The following is a 22488-nucleotide window of genomic DNA, read 5'->3' as shown; positions in this document are numbered from 1 at the left end:
TCAGAGTGGGGAGTATTTGGGAAGTAGCAATCGTAACATAAGAAATTGGAAAAGGATAAAAATCAGTCAATGATTAAGATCTCAGGCTGGAAAAGGGTGGATTTTAGAGATCTAAAAATTGAACTGGAGCAGGTTGATTGGAAACGGATTTTCGTGAATAAAACAGTGGATGAGAAATGGGAGAATGGCAAACGAGAGATAAATAGGATGCAAGCTACATATATACCCATGAGAAATAAATGAGGGGTATCCAAAGATAGAGTACACTGGATAACTCAGGGTATTATGAAAAAAAAAGGCAGAAAAAGGAGACCATACGATGCATACAGGAATAATAGCAATAGAAATCAGGAAGAGTATCTCAAATGTTGGAGAGAGGCTAAGGCTGGAATAAGGCAGGCTAGGAGTAAGCATGGGGAAAGGATGGGGAAAAGCTGCATCATAAACAGTAAAATATTCTTCAAACATATTAACAGTAAAACATTAGTGAAGGATAGAGTGGGGCCCATAAGGAGCAAGCAGGGTTAAGCTGCCCATTGAAGCAAAGGGTACGGCAGAGGTACTATTTGAGTACTTTGCTTCTAAAAACAAAGAACAGACAATAGCATAGCATATGAATAGGCCCTTCGACTCACCAAGCCTGCACCGACTCATGATGCCTTTCTAAACTACAAACCTGTAGCATCTGTGCGATCCATATCCCTCTATTCCTTGCCTATTCATATATCTCTTAAGATGCCTCTTAAACGTTGCTATTGTATCCACCTCCACCACTTCCTCTGGCAGTGCATTCCAGCCACTTACCAACCTCTGTGTAAAAAGACTTGCCTCTCACATCTCCTTTAAACTTTCTCTCTTTTACCTTAAACATATGTCCCATAGTAATTGACATTTCTATCCTGGGAAAAAGACTCTGACTATCCATTCTATCCATGCCCCTCATAATTTTGTAAACTTCTGTCAGGTCGCTGTTGTTCAAGTGAAAACAAACCAAGTTTGTCCAATCTTATTGCGAGAACCATAAAAAGAATCTCCCTCGTCCTCACGTACCACCCCACCAACCTCCGGATCCAACACATCATCCTCCGACACTTCCGCCATCTGCAATCCGACCCCACCACCAAAGACATCTTTCCCTCCCACCCTTATCTGCTTTCCGGAGGGACAACTCTCTCCGTGACTCCCTTGTCCGCTCCACACTCCCCTCCAGCCCCACCACACCCGGCACTTTTCCCTGCAACCGCAGGAAGTGCTACACCTGCCCCCATACCTCCTCCCTCACCCCCATCCCAGGCCCCAAGAAGACTTTCCACATCAAGCAGATGTTCACCTGCACATCTGCCAATGTGGTATACTGCCTCCGCTGTACCCGTTGTGGCCTCCTCTACATCGGGGAAACCAAGCGGAGGCTCAGGGACTGCTTTGCAGAACACCTACGCTCGGTTCGCAATAAACAACTGCACCTCCCAGTCGCGAACCATTTCAACTTCCTCTCCCATTCCTCAGACGACATGTCCATCCTGGGCCTCCTGCAGTGCCACAACGATGCCACCCGAAGGTTGCAGGAACAGCAACTCATATTCCGCTTGGGAACCCTGCAGCCCAATGGTATCAATGTGGATTTCACAAGCTTCAAAATCTCCCCTCCCCCTACCGCATCCCAAAACCAGTCCAGCTCGTCCCCGCCTCCCTAACCTGTTCTTCCTCCCACCTATCCCCTCATCCCACCTCAAGCCGCACCCCCATCTCCTACCTACTAACCTCATCCTGCCCCCTTGACCTGTCCATTCTCCCTGGACTGACCTATCCCCTCCCTAACTCCCCACCTACACTCACCTTTACTGGCTCCATCCCCGCCTCTTCGACCTGTTTGTTTCCTCTCCACCTATCCTCTCCTCTATCCATCTTCTATCCGCCTCCCACTCTCTCCCTATTTATTTCAGAACCCCCTTCCCCTCCCCCATTTCTGATGAAGGGTCTAGGCCCGAAACGTCAGCCTTCCTGGTCCTATGATGCTGCTTAGCCTGCTGTGTTCATCCAGCTCTGCACCTTGTTGTCTCGGATTCTCCAGCAACTGCAGTTCCTACTATCTCTAGTATGGCCCCTTCCCTGGTTTGGGCTATTTCCATACACTTCAAGAAACCCTCTGGGTGCACCTAATAAATCCTGCCCCATCCCTGGCACTAAGGGAATCCCAGTCAATACAGGTGCAGTTAAAATCTCCTACCACAACAACCCTGTTGTTTTCACAGTTTTCCATAATCTGTTCACATATCTGTTCCTCTATCTCCTCCTGGCTGTTGCTAGGCTTGTAGTACAATTCTATCAAAGTGATTGCACCCTTCCTATTCCTGAACTCTACCCATACAGCCTCACTGGATAAGCCTTCCTGTACAGCTGTAATATACCAAGCTGTGATATTCTCCCTACTCAGTAATGCCATTTCCCCCACCTCTTTTACATCCCTCTATATTTCACCTGAAACATCTAAATCACGGAAAGATAAACTTCCAGTCTTGTCCCTCTCTCAGCCAAGTCTCTGTAAAAGCTACAACATCATAGTTATATGTACTAATCCAAGCTCTAAATCAATCTGCCTTACCTGTCATACTCCTCACACTAAAACAAATACACTTCAGACTGCCAGTCCTGCTGTGTTCCATAACCTCTCCCTGTCTGTTCTTCCTCTTAGCCTACTGGACTTAGTCTCTAAGACCTCCTTGGTCATTCCACTTGCTGATCTACTGCTTCTGTCTTTACCAAGTTAGAAAATGGTGACAATAGCCTACTTTAAAATCTGTACGTTGTACAACTGGGCAGTCTAGTGACAGATAAAAAGGGGTGCAACACTCCTGGTAGCGAAGTCACCAGGCCCAGGCAGCAAGCATCCGAGATTGCCGAGAAGGGTAAGGGAGTAAATAATGGAGAAATTGACAAAAATTTTCCAGATGTCTCTGAACACAGAATTAGTCCCGGAGGATTGCAAATGTTAACACCGTTGTTTAAGAAAGGGTCAAAGGACCACCCAAGAAACTACAGTGGGAAAAACAATGGAGGCCATAACACAGGATGAGAGAGTAGCTGCATGTTCTGGGAAGAGTGTGATGACTTTACCTTCACCGTTAATAAGTTTGGTTGTAAATCTGGTGCTTTATTCATCAGTGTAGCTTGGTATTACACTCAATGTTGCACTTACACATAAGTTCTTTATACTTTGACCTTATTTATAATTTTAATACTTTAGTAGGAGTTGGAGCAGAGAAATTATAAGTCTTAAAGTTTCACCATCAATTTCACGTTAATAATTCTGAACATGCCACATTTTGGTGCTATAGGACATCGAAGGACACAGTTAGTGGTTGTGAAAGTGGGGCTGAGGCAGAATATCAGCCATGATCGTATTGAATGGTGGAGTACGCTCAAGGAGTATTTGGTTCACTCCTGCTTTTATTTCTTAACTTCTTGTGATCTTACATAGACAGGGATAGGAAGGCCATGATGTTGCTTCTCAGAATGACTCACCATGAGAATTTCACCATGTTTCCTATTCCCTGAACACTCAGCCACCAGACTCATCACACTGGCTTTCAAAGTCTAATGTTGCTTAGAATCAGGAAGGAGTTTGTTAAATCATTAACTGAATCTGGTCTTGCTTGAATTAGTTTGATAATTGCCTGTTAAGTTATTTTTAAAATCACTGAACACTGTAAAAAACATTGAATGCCAGACCTATGCGTTTTCAGGCTCTTCCCTAATGCCTGGGTCACAGTGTTATATTCTGTTTGTTCTGAATGCATGTCCAATGCAATGAAGGTTCAGTGTACTCCAAGCCAGCACAGAAACAACTCAGCTATGAAGAAAGGTTAGATAGGCCGGAGATAGTAGGAACTGCCGATGCTGGAGTCTGAGATAACAAGGTGTGGAACTGGATGAACACAGCAGGCCAGGCAGCATCAGAGGAGCAGGAAAGCTGACGCTTCGGGTCTGGACTCGAATTTCTGAAGAACGGTCCAGACCCGAAACATCAGCTTTCCTGCTCCTCTGATGCTGCCTGGCCTGCTGTGTTCACCCAGCTCCACATCTTGTTATCTTAGATAGGCTGGAGTTATTTTCCTTAGAGCAGAAACAGCTTGGTGAGCGGAGACATTATGAGTGCATAGGTAAGGGGGAAAGGAAGAACATTTCCCCTCAGTAGAAGGGTGAATAACCAGGGAACGTAATTTTAAGTTAAGGAGCAGGAGGTTCAGAGCGATTTGAGGAAAAATTTTACTTAGAGGATGATAGGTATCTGGAACTCACTGCTTAAAAGGTTGGTTGAGGCAGGATCCTCAAGGTATTTAACAAGTATTTAGATCAGCACTTCAAATATCATAACATAGGCTATGGATCAAGTGCTGGAAAATGAGACAAGAACAGATAGATGCTTGAAGATTGGCATGGGCATGATGGGCAGCCTCTTTTCACACTGTGATGCTATGACAATTTCTCCCTCTTCACTGAGTTGATGTTCTATTTTAGTCTTGGGAGGTGTAACCCTATCACATCTTTGACCTGAGGGATTTAGCAGGTGACAGATTGCTGGCGTGCCTTCAACTTGGGCAGGTTTAATAAAATGGGAATTGCTCTCATGACATTCCAATATATAAATACATAAGTAATTCATTAATTAATTACCAGCTGGTCTGGAGAGCACCCTAAGGACGGACAATGGAAAAAAGACACAACTTTAGAATACATTAACTCAGCCTTCTTCCCTGTAGCATTTGGTTTCCATTGATTTACCTGCAGGAAGATCTTCTTGGGTCCAGGGATGCAATCACCAATTTTCCCAAACATCAGACGTCCAATACCTGATGAGGCTCCAATGCAGACTAGCAGGATCCAAGTTCTCTTAGTTTCTTGGAACTCATGTTTCACAAAATTCACCTGCAGCCAAATTATGTGCTAGATGTTAGAATGAGTGAGACAAGATACTACAGGGCTTCTGAAAAATGAGTGACCATTTTGTCGAGAAGATAAAACCAATGCAGGTGTTTCCCCAGCGCCCTGCCCCAACCTAAAGAAATTGTTTTCACCAAAACAGAACAAACGTGAAAATATTAAAGTACACAGAATACCCCAATTTAACTGTCTTTAAACCCAGATTGATTGAATGCACAAACTAGGTTTCTGCACTTAACAAGAATTACTATTTATTACAAATAGACTCTGGCTAATGTAAACAATATATCAACTGTCAGCGTATAATTCTACTAATTAAAACTCTATGAACTTGCCAATGTACACACACAGAAAAAAAACATGGGATTATGGATGGAGGGAAAGTGGGAAAGCAGTTCGGTGGTTCCTGTTCACAGGACCTGATGAGATGCTTCTTTGTGCTAATCAGAAAACTGCTTCTTAGTCTTCCTTCTCCAGAAGCTGTCACTGGTTTGTAGAAAGCACAAGGTGGCTGGCTCACACATACAAAAGGTCTCTGGCTTATTAGTTAAAAGTCACAGTTTACAATAACTGTTGAAGAAATAATAAACTCGTTTTCTTCAGACTTAAAATTGGTTTTTACTGCAGAGAGCGAACAGAGCTCCTGAGCTGGTGGAGGTCTGAAAGTTTCTCCCTATCTTGTTCACATCCCCAAGTTGTTCAGCTAGCTGAAAACCAATCACATTGTTATTCACAGGCAGAAGGCCTTTGTTATTGATAAAGGTCACAAGTCCACAGACCAATCAGCTACTTGTTGCTGGCTGAATCTCCATTTGTACACACCGTTGGTTCCAGCTTGTCTGTACCTTCCCCTACTACTATTTGAAGTGGCAGCTGTGTACACAATCCTTACAATAAATTAACAAGGTGTAGAGCTGGATGAATACAGCAGGCCAAGCAGCATCAGAGGAGCAGGAAAGCCGACGTTTCGGGCCTAGACCTTACAATGAGTATCAGGTTACTTGTGTTCAAAAGCACGCAGTGATCTTTCTTGGTTTTTTCTTTTTGCCACTATCAAAAATCCAGAAAAATAAAAAGACACAGTCTTTCCAGTAAGGCAAACCCAACAACAGAGTTACCCAAAATAAAACAAAGAACTGTAGATGCTGGAGATCTGAAACAAAAACTGAAATTGCTGGAAAAGCTTAGCAGGTCTGGCATTATCTGAGGAGAGAAAAACAGTTAATGTTTTGAGTCCAGTGAACTGGGTTATAGTTTTGGGGTGATGTTTTAGCAGGGATGGAGGAGTGGCTAATGAACAGGAAACAGATTCAGGATAATTGGATCATTTTGAAGTTGACAAGCTGGAATTAATGGAATTAATTGAATACTACAGGGATCAATGTTGGGGCCTAGCTATTTATGAATTATATTTTATGTATTACAGTCAAATTTGCTGATGATATGAAGGTAGTAGAAAATTAAGTTGCGAGGAGTATACAAAAGAGTCTTCAAAGGGACCAACATTTCTCCTTCAACTAGCACCACCAAATGAACATCATCTGATCAATTATCCCAATGATGTTCCAGGACTTACTCTGTATAAATTAGCTGCTGTGTTTGTTAGGCTACAGTTCAAAAATACTTCTTTGGCAGTAAACATATTTTGGGGTGTCCTGAAAGCTTTGACAGCCAGCATTGTCAGCACAATGTCGATTTAAAATTGAGTGATAAGAGTTTAGAGTCCATTATTAAAGACGGGATTGTGGAGTACTTGGTAAAATAGGGCTGAATCAGCATGTATTTGTCAAGGGTAGGTCATGCCTGACAAATCTGTTAGAATTCTTTGAGGAGCTAATGAACAAATTAGACAAAGGAGAACCAGTAGATGTGATCTATTTGGATTTCCAGAAGGCCTTTGACAAGGTGCCGCACAGGAGGCTGATAAATACGATAAGAGCCCATGGTGTTAGGGGCAAGGTAGTGGCATGGGTAGAAAGGTAGAAGGCATTAGAGTGGAGATAAAGGGGTCTTTTTCAGGATGGCAGCCAGTGGCTAGTGGAGGGGTCCATATTAGGACCACAACTATTCACATTATACATTAACAATCTAGACAAAGGAACTGAGGGCATTGTTGCTAAGTTTGCAGGTGACACAAAGATAAGTGTAAGGAAAGATAGTGTCGAAGAAGTGGGGAGGCTGCAGAAGAAGTTGGACAGTCTAGGCGAGTGAGCAAAGAAGTGGTAGATAGTATACAGCATGGGAAAGTGTAAGGTTATGCACTTTTGTAAGAAGAATAAAGGTATAGATTATTTTCAAATCAGGGAAAGGCTTTGAAAATCTGAAGCTCAAAGGGGCTTAGGAATCCCAGTTCAGGATTCTCTTAAGGTTAACATACAGGTTCAGTTGGCAGTTAAGAAGGCAAATGCAACATTTCAAGTGGACTAGAATACCAGAGTAGGGATGTGGTGCAGAGGCTGTTTAAGGCACTGGCCAGACCACATTTGGAATATTGTGAGCAGTTTTGGGCCCCGTACCTAAGGAAGGATATGTTGGTGTTGCAGTGTGCCCAGAGAAGGTTTATAAGATTGATCCTGGGGATGAAGGGCTTGTCATATAAGGCGTGCTTGAGGACTCTGGTTCTGTACTCAATGGAGTAGGATGAGGGGGTGGATCTGATTGAAACTTATGGAATACTGAGAGGCCTGGATAGACCTCATGCGGAGAAGATATTTCCACTACTAGGAGTAGGAGGACCCAAGGACACAGCCTCAGGGTGAAGGAACGAGATGACTAAGAACTGAGATGAGGAGGAATTTCTTCAGCCAGAAGGTGGTTAATCTGTAGAACTCATTTCTGCAGAGGATAGTGGAGGCTACATATTGAGTGTATTTAAGAAAGAGACAGATAAGTTCTTGGTTAGTAAGGGGGCCAAAGTTCATGGGGAGAAGACAGGAGAATGGGTGGAGGGGGGATGTTGTGAAACATATCAGCCATTATTGAATGGCAGGGTAGACTCAATAGGCCAAATGGCCTAGTTCTGCTCCTATATCTGATGGTCTTATGGATAACATTCTGACCTCTAGTCTCTAAATGTTCGTTAAAATGTTCAATGCTAACGAACATCCAAAGGAACAATTCCCATAAATGAAGGTTTCAAAGAGTTTGCTTTGAATCTGCTAGAGTTTTAGTGCAGCCATTGCAAAGACAAGTGGTGTCACATCATTCCTGTTGCAACAAACCCACATTGAGATCCGTTTTGTGCTGCGGTTTCTTTGAAATGAACCATGGTTTCACAAGAAAGTATCACCTCAATTGACCTGTGATTGCAGTCACTCGTTTAATTTAGCAGAAGAGTAGCTGTCCTGTACCCACAAGCCATTTTTGAAAAGGTTACACACTTTATTACAGAAAAGCACTGGCAAAGTTGCTGCACTTACCAAGTGAACATACGGCACAAAGTAGCCTAAGACTGCAGTGGCGACTCCAAAGGCCCAAACCCTGTATGTTACCTTCCTGAACACTCTTAGATTTAGGTGCTTCTTAAATCGCTGGAGGCACTTCGGTTCTTCTGTTTTGTCAGGCTTATTTCTTTCTCCACCAGAGGGCAAAGACAACAGAGGTTTATATGTCAAAGATAAAAATATCTGTATGAACATGAGTACACTAAGAATCTGCAGTGTATGAGCTAGACCCAGTGTTTCGCCAATCGTCTTTAAGAGAAAAGGCATAGTGACGGAAAACAGGCTGCTACCAGCTGTCATCACACCATTTGCAAGTCCTAACCGACTTCTAAAGTAATGGCCAAGAATGACTAATGAAGGCTGGAAAGCAAAAGATGATCCACATCCAAAGAGAATTCCATAGGTGAAATATCTCAGTTCCAGGGACCTGTTAAAGACAATAGAAAAATGTATTATAGTAGATCACTTGACTCCTTGCATGGAGAGATGTGCTCTTTTTCCACGTTAAGAGCTCACCCAGACAAAGTTACAAAACTTAATTTTATGTAATTACTTAATGGAAAAATCCAATTGAAGAGAAAACAAGGAGACTGACACCATTCATCCTACTCCAGTTGAACCAGGATACATGAAATGGGCAATTCATATTATTTTTCAACAAAATCCCCAAATTGAGAAGAAATTATCAGATGGTGCTTTCATTGTGTATCCCCTAACTGCTCCTCACAATCACCACTGACTCCAGCACAGGATAATAAAATCTTTAACCCAGAGTGGACAATCAAAGCAAGTGAAGACATTGAATGATAGCCATTGTATTAAAATATCCCTTTGTAGACAGTGATTGTATTCCAGGATTTGATTCATTTGTCATCAGAAGCCCCTATGATGAGGATCCTATAACCTGCATTCCCTGGAACGTGTCTCTGAAAACCTTTCATTCCAGAGATAAGTGGCAATGTCTAAAATTAAACAGAGGCAAGTGGTGAGGGAACCAGGGTCAGGAGTGGGAAGTGGTGATTTGTGAAGTGTATAAATTCTTAAATGGAATAGATAAGGTATTTTAAAGTAGGATTCTAGGATCAAAAAGAAATTACAATAGATTAAAACAACTGAAACATATATTTAATGCTTATTTTAGGTAGTACTCATTACCCAAATGGTGACAAATATTTAGATTTTTCTGTCCATAAGGTGGTGAAGACAGATACAATAGGAATTTCCAACCTCCAGGCTGCACTTGATGAGGCAAATGGACCTTTCTTGTCTTTAATAGTTCTTGTGTTCCTGAGATTATTTTATTCTGCTGGAGTAATCACTATTCCATGCAGCATTGCTTCTTCCACACAGAAGGAAACCCATTAAAGTCTATTTGGTGAACAAGTGGGAGAGTTCATTTAACTCTGCTCATAATTAACACCTCTGAATCAATATTCACCCTGAACTGCAATTTTTAAATTTCAACCGCTGTACAATTTATTTGTTTGGGAAAAGAAAAAGAAATTGCACCCAGTGTACATGATCAGAAGCGAGGTTACATTTTCTGAGTCAGTTCCAGGCGCGTCCAGAACTTCATGGACTCAAAAAATTCAATTCCAAACATCTACAACATCTTTGTACCACCAAGATGTGAAGACAAATCAGCATGAAAAACAAATACCACTTTAAATCATTTAGTTATGAGACTTCGGGTGTCCTAGGATAATCCTAACCCAGTATTGCTGGATAAACCTTCCTTCAAGATGCAGGTAGAACATAAACATTGTTGATTACTGAGATGAACATCCCGTATTTATTTCATTGAACTTATGTTCATTTAAAACACTAAAGAAACTGCAATATCCAATTATACATAAAGTATATGTATCATTAGAACATCAGATAAAGTGAATGATGAATCCGAAATGACAGAATATTAGTTCTGAGGAAGGGTCACTGGACCTGAAACGTAACTCTGATTTTTTCTTCACAAATGCTGCCAGAGCTTTTCCAGCATCTTCTGTTTTTGTTATTGTTGTTGTTGTGACAGAATATTAAGATTGAGTTAAGTACAACATCAAGTTTAAAATTCAGATCAAACTGAAGGAGTGCTACACTGTTAGAAATGCTACCTTTGCATTCTCAGGCAGATGTGTAAGATCTCATGACACAATTTTGGGGAACACCTGGAGAGTTTTCCCCAGTGGCTAATGTTTATCCCAACCAACACTTAAGAACAAATGCTCAACAATTATTACATTGTTGCTCAAGGGACCCTGCTGTGTGAAAATTGGCTGCTGTGTTTCTGACATAATCAGTTGACATTCATGATAATCTTGTATAATTCCTGGCCTGGCACCTGGTTTACAATGAAAATCTGGTAAATAAGAGAGATATCCAATCAGACTAATGGTGAACTTTATTTGTTTCAGTCTGGACAGAACACAACATTTTTCTTTCCAGTCACTGAAGCTGTATCATTGGAAGCTAGTGCCATCAGACTAAAAGCAGCAATGTGGTGTTCTTTTTAATCGATGCAAGAGATACTGCTGGTTGTTACCCTTTCATAATACTGTTATTTGAAAAAATCATAAAAAATTATATCCACCATTACAGTAACTCAAACCCCCATACCTGTAGCTTAGAACATGCGTATATTGAAGGGAAAAATGTAGCATTAACTACATCCATCTACAATGCATTAATATAACAACCTATATTTACAAAGCACTTTTAATATAGTAAAATGTTGCAAACTTTAATCGGACAAAAATTAATACTGAGTTGTAGAGGAATTTTGGTCCTTCAGCATAACCTAGCAAATGAGCTACATTTCCTGAATTTCCTTCCTTTAAGATGATGACAAGTTGTATTCTGCAAACATTATTACAAATGTTATCTCAATATCCACCAGCTTTGGGGTCTCCTGCATAGCAAACAAGTCATTCAACATTCATTCTGCAATGCGCCTTGCGCCCTGCTCTTTTATCAGCAGAGGTGAGTCCTTCAGATCATTTTTGCCTCACCCTTTGAAGCCAAAATACTTGAATTTTTGGTCAAAACAGAAAACAGCAATTGCCTTGACAAATCACATCAAAGAAGACTTCCAGCTGTATGCTTCTTCTTTATCTGTTTATCTGACTGATGTCTGACGCCACTCCTCAGGGATGAGCTCGTACCCCTCCATGTTGAACACCAATTAGAGGAAGCACTGCAGAGGACTTCAATGTTGATCAGTCCATCACTTGAGTGCTCATGAACACCAATGTCAATCGAGCTGGCTGAATCCTAAAGGACATTGTTGAGTGTCTGAAGTTAGCAATTAACCTGTAATTATTTCCGTAGTTCAGGTGATTTATTTTAAAATATTAAGCCATGTAAATAGTGTGGCTACAAGACCAGGAAATTCTGCAACAATAACTCACCCCTGACTATCCGATGCCTCCACCATCCATAAGGCACAAGATGGGAGTGAGTTTTGTTTATTCGTTCAGAGGACAGCAGCATCGCTGGCTAAGCAGAAATTATTTCTCATCCCTAACTGCCCTTGAAGGTGGCAGTAAGCTTCCTTCTTGAACTGCAGCAGTCCTTGGCATGTAGGTGCCTCCATTGTGCTCTTGGGAAAGGAGTTCAAAGGATTTTAACCCAGTGGCAGCAAAGTAACAGCAATATAGCTCCAAGTCAGGATGATACATAGCTTTCAAGTGGTGGTGCTTCCATGTATCTGTTGCCCTTGTTCTCCTGGTTTGAAAGGTATTGGGAGTTACTCCAGTATATCAAGATAGGCCAGAAAATTACACAATAAAATAAAACAATGGATTGCAGATGAGTTTCTCTGCACTTTTTGTTTTTGTTCCAGAAAATTAGAGACTACATTGACAGAATTACAGAACGGCAAAATTGTTTCATTGCAGGTGGAGGTCATTCAACCCATTGCGTCTGTATTGAATCTGAGTATTTTGCGATAGTGCCCTGTCCCTGTAACCCTGCACAAATTTCTATTCAAGTCATCATCCTATACTCTCCCAAATGGCTCAACTGAACCTGCCTCCAACACATTTCCAAGCAGACCCTTCCAGACCCTAACCACGCACTGTGTGAAGAGGTGTTTTCTCATCTCAAGTTTGTTTCTTTTGCAAAACAATTTAAATCTGTGTCCTCTGGTTCTCGATCCTCTAACAAACGAGAATGGTTTCTCCCCTTCTCCTCCGTCAGAGACCCTCGTAATTTTGAAAACGTCTAGCCGGCATCCTCTTCACCTTCTCCTCTCCAAGGAAAACAGTCCCAACCTCAGGTGGATGATAGTGAACTGGCATTAAAACACACCCACACTAAGCTCGCTATTCAAATAACTGAAAACTGAAAGTATTAGGAAATAAGAAAAGATTAAATATAAAAACATTACTCAGTTAGTCATGGTAGCTTCAACGTTTGTACAATCTCATTACAATGGAAAAAGGTAAGTCTGATTTATCTCCGGGTTTATCAAGTAATGCTGTGGGGTTCAGACTGTATTCCAAAAATTAGATTTTCTTAACTCCACAGGTTTCTTTTAGTGTGCTCCATACTACTCATTTTTAAAATGAAGCTTACAAAAAGAATTACTAATGAATACAATCTAAATTTATGCAAAATACATCAGAAAAAAGCTTTAAAAAATTAAAACTATTACCAGTGTACAGCACTTCCTCTTAAAGCCACTAGGTGTCACAGTAACAAAACCAATAGTGGCTGTTTTCTGAGCCGTTCCTTTGACAGACGGTGTTTCTGCAGGGACCTAACTGACCCTCCCTGTGTACAGCAACACAAAAAAAAAGTCATTATGTCTTTTAACGGTCAATGTGTTCATCTATATCAGGGGCTAGCAGTACTGCGGTGAGTAACTCACCTCCTGACTCCCCAAAGCCTGTCCACCATCTACAAGGCACAAGTCAGGAGTGTGATGGAATACTCCTCACTTACCTGGATGAATGCAGCCCCAACAACACTCAAGAAGCTTGACACTATCCAGGACAAAGCAGCCCGCTTGATTGGCACTACATCCACAAACATTCACTCCCTCCACCACCGATGCTCAGTAGCAGCAGTGTGTACTATCTACAAGATGCACTGCAGAAACTCACCAAAGATCCTCAGACAGAACCTTCCAAACCCACAACCACTCCCATCTAGTAGGACAAGGGCAGCAGATATATGGGAACATCATCACCTTCAAGCTCCCCTCCAAGCCACTCGCCATCCTGACTTGGAAATATATCGTCGTTCCTTCATTGTCACTGGGTCAAAATCCTGAAATTCCCTCCCTAATAGCATTGTGGGTCAACCCACAGCAGGGGGACTGCAGTGTTTCAAGAAAGCAGCTCACCATCACCTTCTCGAGGGCAACTAGGGACAGGCAATAAATGCTGATCAGCCAGTGATGACCACATCCCACAAATGAATAGAAAAAAATCCGCTGCAATTTCACACAATGTAATAAAATGAGTTTCCAAAGAATACTGGAGGGGCAATATTTGAATGGTTCAGAGATTAGTATAGTACATTCAGGAGGGATGTGCTTGATGACTGTGTAAAGGCAACATTACTCAGCCTGAGCAAAGTAGGTTTTGCTGTGTTTATCTGGCAATTATCCTGGAGTCTTCGAATCGGGAGGCAAATGAAAGAATTTTAAAAATCATCCTTCAGTCATACAGTAGGTTACCTTTGAGAATTATTGTGTAATAACTCATACCAGAAATTCATGTGTGTGGATATCTGGTGAGTACATAATTGGCTCAATCATGATGATCACTCTAGAGTTAGACATTATCTTGGGTCAAACATAAAGAAACACCATGTGGTGGTCAATAGGTGGTTATCTGCAGAACAGCAGCCCTTAATGAATTAATGTTTCTAAATGAGGAGAGAGCAGAAATAGAAAAACATGCCTCTAAATACCAATCCTTCCCTGACTCTCCATGCATTTCAATGTGATGGTATTTGATAGCACACCATTACCAGTATGGCTGCTGCTCAGCTTCCAGTTTAGTCTGCTACCTTTGCTAATTTCAGCTTCTTGGGCTGTAGATGACAGAATGAATTTTTTGATAAGAAACTGATCTATTTTTGTTATTTCAATGGTATCAAATTTCTAGAGTTTTGTCACATTATATAACTGAGCTGCAGTGCTAAAGCATAGAATTTTTTATTTGCTTGACGACAAGACTGTGCCATATTAGTTTGAGATGAGCTTGTGAATCAATGTGCCCTGAGCTACTTCAGATTCCAGTGTCCAGAAGCTGCCTCTAGGGTGAGGAGAGTTGCAGAAATGTGGTAAGGCAAAAATACTTCCCTAATCAATCCATCTGCTCCCTATCCCTACATTACCTCTACACCTCATGCTGTCCATACATTGTGTACAGCCCTGCCATTAGCCATGAAGCTATCATGCTCTTAGAATTTTACTACGGTTCATGTCTGCCAGTCTGTGGATAGTTGGAGACCAGACGTACCACAAAAAGATATACTGTGGGACCTCTCAGAAGTCCTGATACGCTGACTCCATGGGAACTGTCCAGAAAGTTTAAACTTTGAATGGGCAATTTCCCTAGCTCCCCAGTACACTGGGCAAATGTTCCTGCTTTGCTCTGCTTTGCTGGATTGTTACCTAGGTCACATAAGACAACTGACCGACCCCCAACTATCCAGTGCCCAACCCAACAGCCCCAACTCCCACTCGACATGCCTGACTCATGCCAACTCTCACTGACATTCTGACCCCACGACCCTCTGACTGCACTCCCTCACCCCATCTCCAGCTAGAAATTCTGAAAAGAGAATTGCTGGCCTGTACCCAATGAGATCCCATCTCCCTGTACTATGACTGGAGGCAGGCTCCTTCCAATGGTTAACCAGCTGGCAGCTAATTCAGGTAATTAAATGAAAGGGGACACTCAATGGTAACTCAAAAGGTGTTAAATTACACATCTCTTCCTTGAGGCTTCTTCTTGCTTGGTTGATGCTTTGTAACTACAAAGCTGAAAACATGAACCATTTTATCAGGCACTTTCACTTACCAATCCACATCCAACAACCTGCTCTGAATACCCTGCTGACATTTCGACAGCTTTGACAAATTTCCCCACAGCAGCTGAGAGAATACAATACATTCTAAATAAAGCAATCCCCCATAATCTTAAAAATAAATGTCAATTTACCCTATCTGCAAGGGTTGCCAGTCCTTTAAAACTTCCACGATCCAAATCCATATCTTCGCCTAAAACTAATTAGTTCTTCTTTAGGCCCAACCTATCTACGTAGCAAGTTTTGTTGAAATCCTTCCATTAGTTTTTCAAAGATATTAGCCCAAATTTTCTAATGACCAGATAACTGTTAATGGAGTTGGGGACCCTGCAGAATGGCTAACATAGCAGACCCCAAGGGAATTAAAGGGAAATGGATAACTCTGTTGGACAATTCCCCTATCCATGGAACCTTCCAGAACTGTCCATTTATATTGGAGAAATGGGGAGATTCTGTTGTAGTTAAGGAAAAGTTAGACAATTAAATACCTAGTCTAATTCCTAAGTATTCAACTTACAACACACTCCCAATTACACAGTCTCCAGCCCACCATACCCCAGATGCTGACCTGACGCATCCCCGCTAACTGAGGATCTGACATCCAGCCCCTCCCCCAGCCCCAGATTGGAACCCCCTTCCTTACCATAAGAACCAACATTCTCCACCCACCACTGCTGCTGCTGGACTTTATATCTCAGAACCACTCCCAACCTACCCTAAATACTTCATCACTTTCCTCACCTCCTTGTGCCCTGGCACCTTATCAGTGTGGCATCACACTTACCTGACACCCTATGCCTTCCCTATCTGGCATCCTAAGCTCACATTTACCTTATAAACTTACCCTTTCACAGGGTCAAAGTGGCTGCCTGTGATGCTGGATATTTATATCATCGAACACAGCAACCGACTGCTGTGATAAAGGGGACATAGTTTTCTTTTCACCAGCTGTTCTGCACTACGAGGGAATGGTCAGAATATGTCTCCACATTTCTGAAGAACACTGAATGGAATCTCACATTAGCAATGTGCAGCTTTTTCTTAAGGTTAAAAAAGAGCAGCGTGGCGATCTGGTGTGCGATTGTCACTCCTCACAGAATCCAGCCATTTGTTTACAAACAAACAGACTAACAAATGTGTGAAACCCTTGAGTGGCAGAGGCAATTAGCCCCCAGTTCATCGACATAATGAAATCTTCTGAATGACAGATTGTGTGACACTTGGAAGGGTTTACAAGGATGCTGTCAGGGTTGGAGGGTTTGAGCAATAGGGAGAGGCTGAATTGGCTGGGGCTATTTTCCCTGGAGTGTCAGAGACTGAGGGGTGACCTTATAGAGGTCATGGGTAGGTTGAATGGTCAAGGTCTTTTCCCCAGGTCAGGAAAGTCCAAATCTAAAGGGCACATGTTTAAGGTGAGAGAGGAAAGATTTAAAAGGGCCCTAAGAGGCAACTTTTACATGCAGAGGGTGGTGTGCGTATGGAATGAGCTGTTAGGGGAGGTGGTGGAGGCTGATACAATTACAACATTTAAAAGGCATCTAGATGAGTATACGAATAGGAAGTGTTTAGAGGGATATGGATCAAATGCTGATAAACTGGACTAGATTAATTTAGGATATCTGGTCAGCATGGACAAGTTGGACCGAATGGTCTGTTTCCATTGCTGTACAGCGCTATCAGTCTATGACACAATGGTGCCACATTGCCACACATCATCAGGCCGCTGGTGCTGTAGTGGTAACATCATTGGGCTAGTAATCTAGAACTAATATCTAGCTAATATCCTGGGGACAGGGGTTCGAATCCCACCATGATACATGGCGAAATTTGAACACAATAAAATTTGGAATTTAAAAGTAGCCCAATGGTAACAATTGTTAATTGTCATAAAAACCCTATCAATTCACTAATGCCCTTTAGGGAAGAAAATCTGTCATATCTGATCTGGGTCCAGGCTCAAAGCAGTTTGGTTGATTCCTAAACTGCCCTTTGAAAAGCAAGCCACTCATTTGGAGGACAGTTAAAATGTGCAATAAATGGTAGCCTAGTCAGCAATAGCCACACCCCATAAGTGATTTTAAAAAAGAAAGCTGTCAGCTCAGAAGAGTTGAAATCACAGCAGGAAGTTACTATTGACAGATAGTAAGAAATGCTGACGCTGCAGTCAGAGATAACACAGTGTGGAGCTGGAGGAACACAGCAGGAGGCAGCATCAGAGGAGCAGGAAAGCTGACGTTTCGGGTCAGGACCCTTCTTCAGAAATCTATTCAGCTACTTTTGGTTGATGGAAATTCAATAACAGAGCAAAAGTGGCAAGGCTAAAGCCAGGTCTAAAAAAATTAATAATCTTATCAGATCCTGATAAGAGGGAAGAGCAACATATATAAATCCTGGAGGGAGAAGGCTGAAAGAGTTAACTAGGACAAATACAGAATTTACAAAAACAGGATAAGAAGATGAAAGGGAATGTCAAAGAAGAACCTATAAAAATAGAAAATATACAAAATAACTAGATTAGCATTTCCCAAGTACAACAGGAAGCAATTAGATGTGCAAAAAGTAGAATCTGAGAATGCACCCAAGATAGTCAGTATAACCGAGTCATGCCTTTCCAAGTAAATCTAAGGAGAAAATATCGAACGCCATGCTCTCCCTCAAAAGCAATAATCCAACTAGAAGTGACTTCAAAATAAATCAGCTGGAAGCTTGTAATAGACTAAAATGGCACCAAAAATTTTTTCCATCAATAGGTTCCTTCTCCAAGACCAGTGTCACAGACAAGGCAGTAGATATGTGAAGCATCAATGGTCATTTTTGAGCAAGTCTATTGGGCTCGCAAGGTACAAGGTACACCGTACACTGTACAGGCTGCCGATGTTCCTTTCATTATTCTGCTCTCAATTGTGCTGCCTTCATCTCCACAATTAGATGGTGAATGTGGAGGCAGGTCATTATTTGGCTGCCTCCCATAAGATTATGCTCAAGGACCCACTGCTAGCATACTCAAGGTCTAGATCCAAAAATGGTCCCAACACCCACAAGTTAAAACTAACTAATTGAGGCACGGAGTCAAATTTGGGGAGATGTGGTAAATTGAATAGTAGGGACCCGGCCAAAGAGAAACACATGGTGAAAATTTAATTGGATGCTGACAGGCAGCAATAAAGTATATTAGTCAAAGAGTAAACCAACAGATAGGACTAGAAATTACAAAGAGAATAAAAGGAGAAAACTAAGGGCAGTATATGTGAATTTTTATGGTTAAATCACCACAAGTTATCCTCAATTCAACTATTTATTAAGAAATCTCACAGTCAAAGCACTGAAACAACGGTTTAAACTTTATCGTATGTAGCAACCAAAATAAGACTCCACAAGGAAGGAAGTTAAGCCTCACAACACAACTTGGCTGTCACTCAATTAATGGCGATATTTAGCTACAATTCCAACCAACAGCATTTGTCTCTGGAATTGTCCACAGTTCAATACTTGTACAGTGGTGTTCTTCGAAGTTCTGCTAATGAAGGGGGTCTGGTGTTGGATACTTATACAGATTTCCATCCTTCAGGTCTATGGTGTGGTATTATTGATGATTCTTTAGATTCTTTTTATCCAAAATATTTTAAGTCTATAGCTTGTGTTAAGAAGGTTGTGAGTCTTTGGAACTCTCTCCATGAAAAGACAGTGAATACAGAGTCCTTGAATATTTTTAAGACAGAATGGATAAATTCTTGTTATGCCGGGGTTGTGGGGTGGGGTGGTGAAAGGTCATCAGGGAAAGGTGAGATTGTGGATCTGAAGTTACAATCAGGTCGGGCATGAACTTAGTGAATGGTGGTACTGAATGAGGAGGAATGAGCTGAATGGAAATTCTGAATGACCTCCTCCTGTTTCTAATTTATATTGTATGTCATTTCATTGTGGAGTATTCCAGCTGTTAATGCTGTTTCTTTGCCCACAAATGCTGCCTGACCTGCTGAACATATCCAGCACCTCCTGTTTTTGTATAAAGATGGCAATATATATATAGAGACAGATCCCTGAGACAGAGAGGGAGACACATACAAAGCTAAAGGGGAAAGCACGAACAGAGGGAAGCAAACAAAGAGTCACAGAGAGAATGTATCTCATATAACATGCATGTAAGAAAGGAACGGTGAATGGACAATTATGTGAGGGATGATAAATTAATTTGGGTCAAATTTCCGTGTGGAGTTTGCACATTCTCCCCATGTCTGCGTGAGTTTCTTCCTACAGTCTAAAGATGTGTAGGTTAGGTGGATTGGCCATACTAAATTGCCCATAGTGTCCAGGGATATGCAGGCTAGATGGATGAGCTATGGGAAAATGCACGGTTACAGGGATAGGGCAGAGGCTGGGTCTGAGTGGAATGCTCTTTGGTGGTTCGGTGTGGAGTCGATGGACCAAATGGTCTGCTTCCACACTGTAGGGATTCTAAGATTATGGTCATCTTGAGCTTGCACACAAGTCCCTAGAACACACCAGTTGTATCTTTCAGATGACATTGCTAAACTGCCAGTTTTACCAATATTCTTTATCTGTTGTATTTTTTTTCCCAGGTCCCTGCCTAAAGGTAGGATTGACCCATAGCGCTACAGGGAACCAGGTCCTGAATCCATGGTAACTGGAATTGGGAGCCAACCCAATGGCACCAATGTGATTCACTCCAGCTATCCAGTATGGCTACATACCCTACTACCTATTTGTTGTTTACCCAGGATGGAGATGCTAGAAGTTCCAATTTACTTTCATCACACACCTACCTGCCTTCCACTAGTGTGGGCTGGAATGATTTACAATCTCATTCCCAACCTGTTTGGCTCCATTATGGATGCATCTTCCTTGACTATTAAATCCTGGATTGGGGACTTGAATCTGGAGCTTCAGGCTAAAAGGCAGGGACATGAACTGATGCTACATCACAAAACTTACTGCAATAAGATTCAAATGTATTCCATGTAAAGTTAGTGTTAGCAATGATAGAACTATTTCTTAAAGACTTTTTACAGAGTAAACATAGAGAAACTGATTCTGGTGGCAGAAGGTAATCTAAGGACACAGATTAATGTAATGGATAAACAACCAGAGGTAACATTAGTTTTTCTTCATGCAGTATGTCGATTTAATCTGGAACGAACTGCTTGAAGAACATGGAGGCTGACTTAAGAATAACTTTCAAAAGAGAATTGGATTTATACCCAAACAGGAAGGATTTGCAGGACAATGGGTGTATAGGGTGTGTGAATAATTGTACTGCTTTTTTAAAGAGCCAGCACTGCTATAAAGGGCAGAATGATCTCCTTCTGTGTTGTAACTATTCTGTGATGCTAGGATTTCAATCAAAGAGACAATCATTTCGGTAAAATTGTAACTTTGTACACTTCTTTTTTAAGTTTACGAACCATGAGATTAGCCAGAATGTTGAGGAAAACTGACGGCTCAAGCAAAGTGCATCAATTCTGTCATTGCCCCTGGCTCTCGTTCAAGCTCGTTGAACTTTACTAGAATTGTACTGTTATTCAGTCTCTGTGACCTACATAAATAGGCCTATCTTTATTTTTCTTTTCGTGCCATTGATCGGTGGCTCTGTAAGCCCGAATGTTTTACAAAGTGGTTGAAACCCTATGAAAGAACGTAATTAATTCTTTCTTTCAAGTTCAATCTAAATACTGTTGATTTATACAGCACCGGCACAGATACGATGACTAAAGTGACGTATGCTTTGAGGACATGCATTACCACTAACAGGGCTTGAAACAATATTCACAGGAATAAATTATTTTGCCTGTCCATGGGTTGTGGAAGTTATTGGCAAAGCCATTACTTATTGCACGCACTGACATGTGGGAGGCAAAACCAATGCTGTCTTATCGCTGGTCACCGTTATCTTATTCTTTGAAGCAATACATTGCCAAGCACTGTCTCCAGCTCCTTGGCTGATACTGTTGACCATGGAAGAAAATGAAAAATAAGTCAAACTGAAAGTGCCAAGTTTAGACAGCCACTGACCTGGAAGAGAGATCCCAATTCACCTGTTTCGTGGATAATAAATGGATTCAAAACAGACTAATTCTGCTGGCAATGTCCGACAGCTAGAAAGCATTTGAAACACATCTGTCATTGAACCATATCAAAGTATATTCAGATGTCTGTATGGCCACCTTAAACACATGTTGGATACCTTGTCTATGTCCAGATGAGGATCAGTGTGAGCACAGGGATCCCTCTGTACAACTGGCGAGTGCTGTACTGAGAGTACACAAGGTAATGGTTTTACACTGATAGTGGGAACTGCCGATGCTGGAGAATCTGAGATAACAAGGTGTAGAGCTGGATGAACACAGCAGACCAAGCAGCATCAGAGGAGCAGGATCTGAAGAAGGGTCCGGACCCGAAACATCAGCTTTCCTGCTCCTCTGATGCTGCTCGGCCTGCTGCATTTATCCAGCTCTACACCTTGTTATCAATGATTTTACACTGCCTGTTACAGCCTTCCTGTGGCTATCAATGAAGACGAGGCTTTTAGTTTTCACTTTACGCTGTACGATCCCTGTTCCATAGCTCTCCTCAGGAATCCTTTGAACTCCCCATGACATTTTCTTGGCCAACCAGCATCCATTTGACAACCAATCACACCCTTTTCTCTTGTAGTCTTTGTTGTTTTGATGGTTTGAAATTTAGCATTCTTGTAACTATCCTGATCAGTGCAAGTCTAAAAGGTGGAATGACATATGTCCCTTTCCAGCAGGATTTCTCATTCTTGTACATGATATATTCCAATTTCATTAATGTTAAGCAGGGTTAGAATCAGATTTCCTTTGAGACTCTATGAAGTAGTTACTAATGTTTAGAAGACTTCTGTGAAAAACCCATTAAAAAGCCATTGCCTTTATTTTGAAAACAAAAACACAATTTTATTAACTTACTTGAAAATACCAGACTCACAAGAAAAGACTGAGTGATATCATCAGGTGGAAAGGATCCATTAGGTTTCCAACCAATGTGAGAAGATAGTGCAGTGTGGGAGTTATGTCTTTCTGCT

General features: G+C 41.6%; 1 protein-coding gene across 1 annotated transcript in view; it reads right to left on the bottom strand.

Annotated features, from left to right (window-relative positions):
* Positions 1–22488, bottom strand: part of LOC109936017 (monocarboxylate transporter 8) — a 74629-nt gene that overhangs the window by 2404 nt on the left and 49737 nt on the right. Inside the window, exons 3-4 of the mRNA XM_020534636.2 lie at positions 8361–8811; positions 4783–4926 (exon numbers count right to left, since the gene is read on the bottom strand). Coding sequence (XP_020390225.1) covers positions 4783–4926; positions 8361–8811 — 595 coding nt within the window. The remainder of the gene's footprint in view (positions 1–4782; positions 4927–8360; positions 8812–22488) is intronic.

Source organism: Rhincodon typus, chromosome 14 (genome assembly GCF_021869965.1).
Source record: "Rhincodon typus isolate 14 chromosome 14, sRhiTyp1.1, whole genome shotgun sequence".
Classification (NCBI taxonomy): Eukaryota; Metazoa; Chordata; class Chondrichthyes; order Orectolobiformes; family Rhincodontidae; genus Rhincodon; species Rhincodon typus.
Note: the sequence above shows the minus strand (reverse complement) of the source record. Positions and strands in the feature narration are given on the sequence as shown.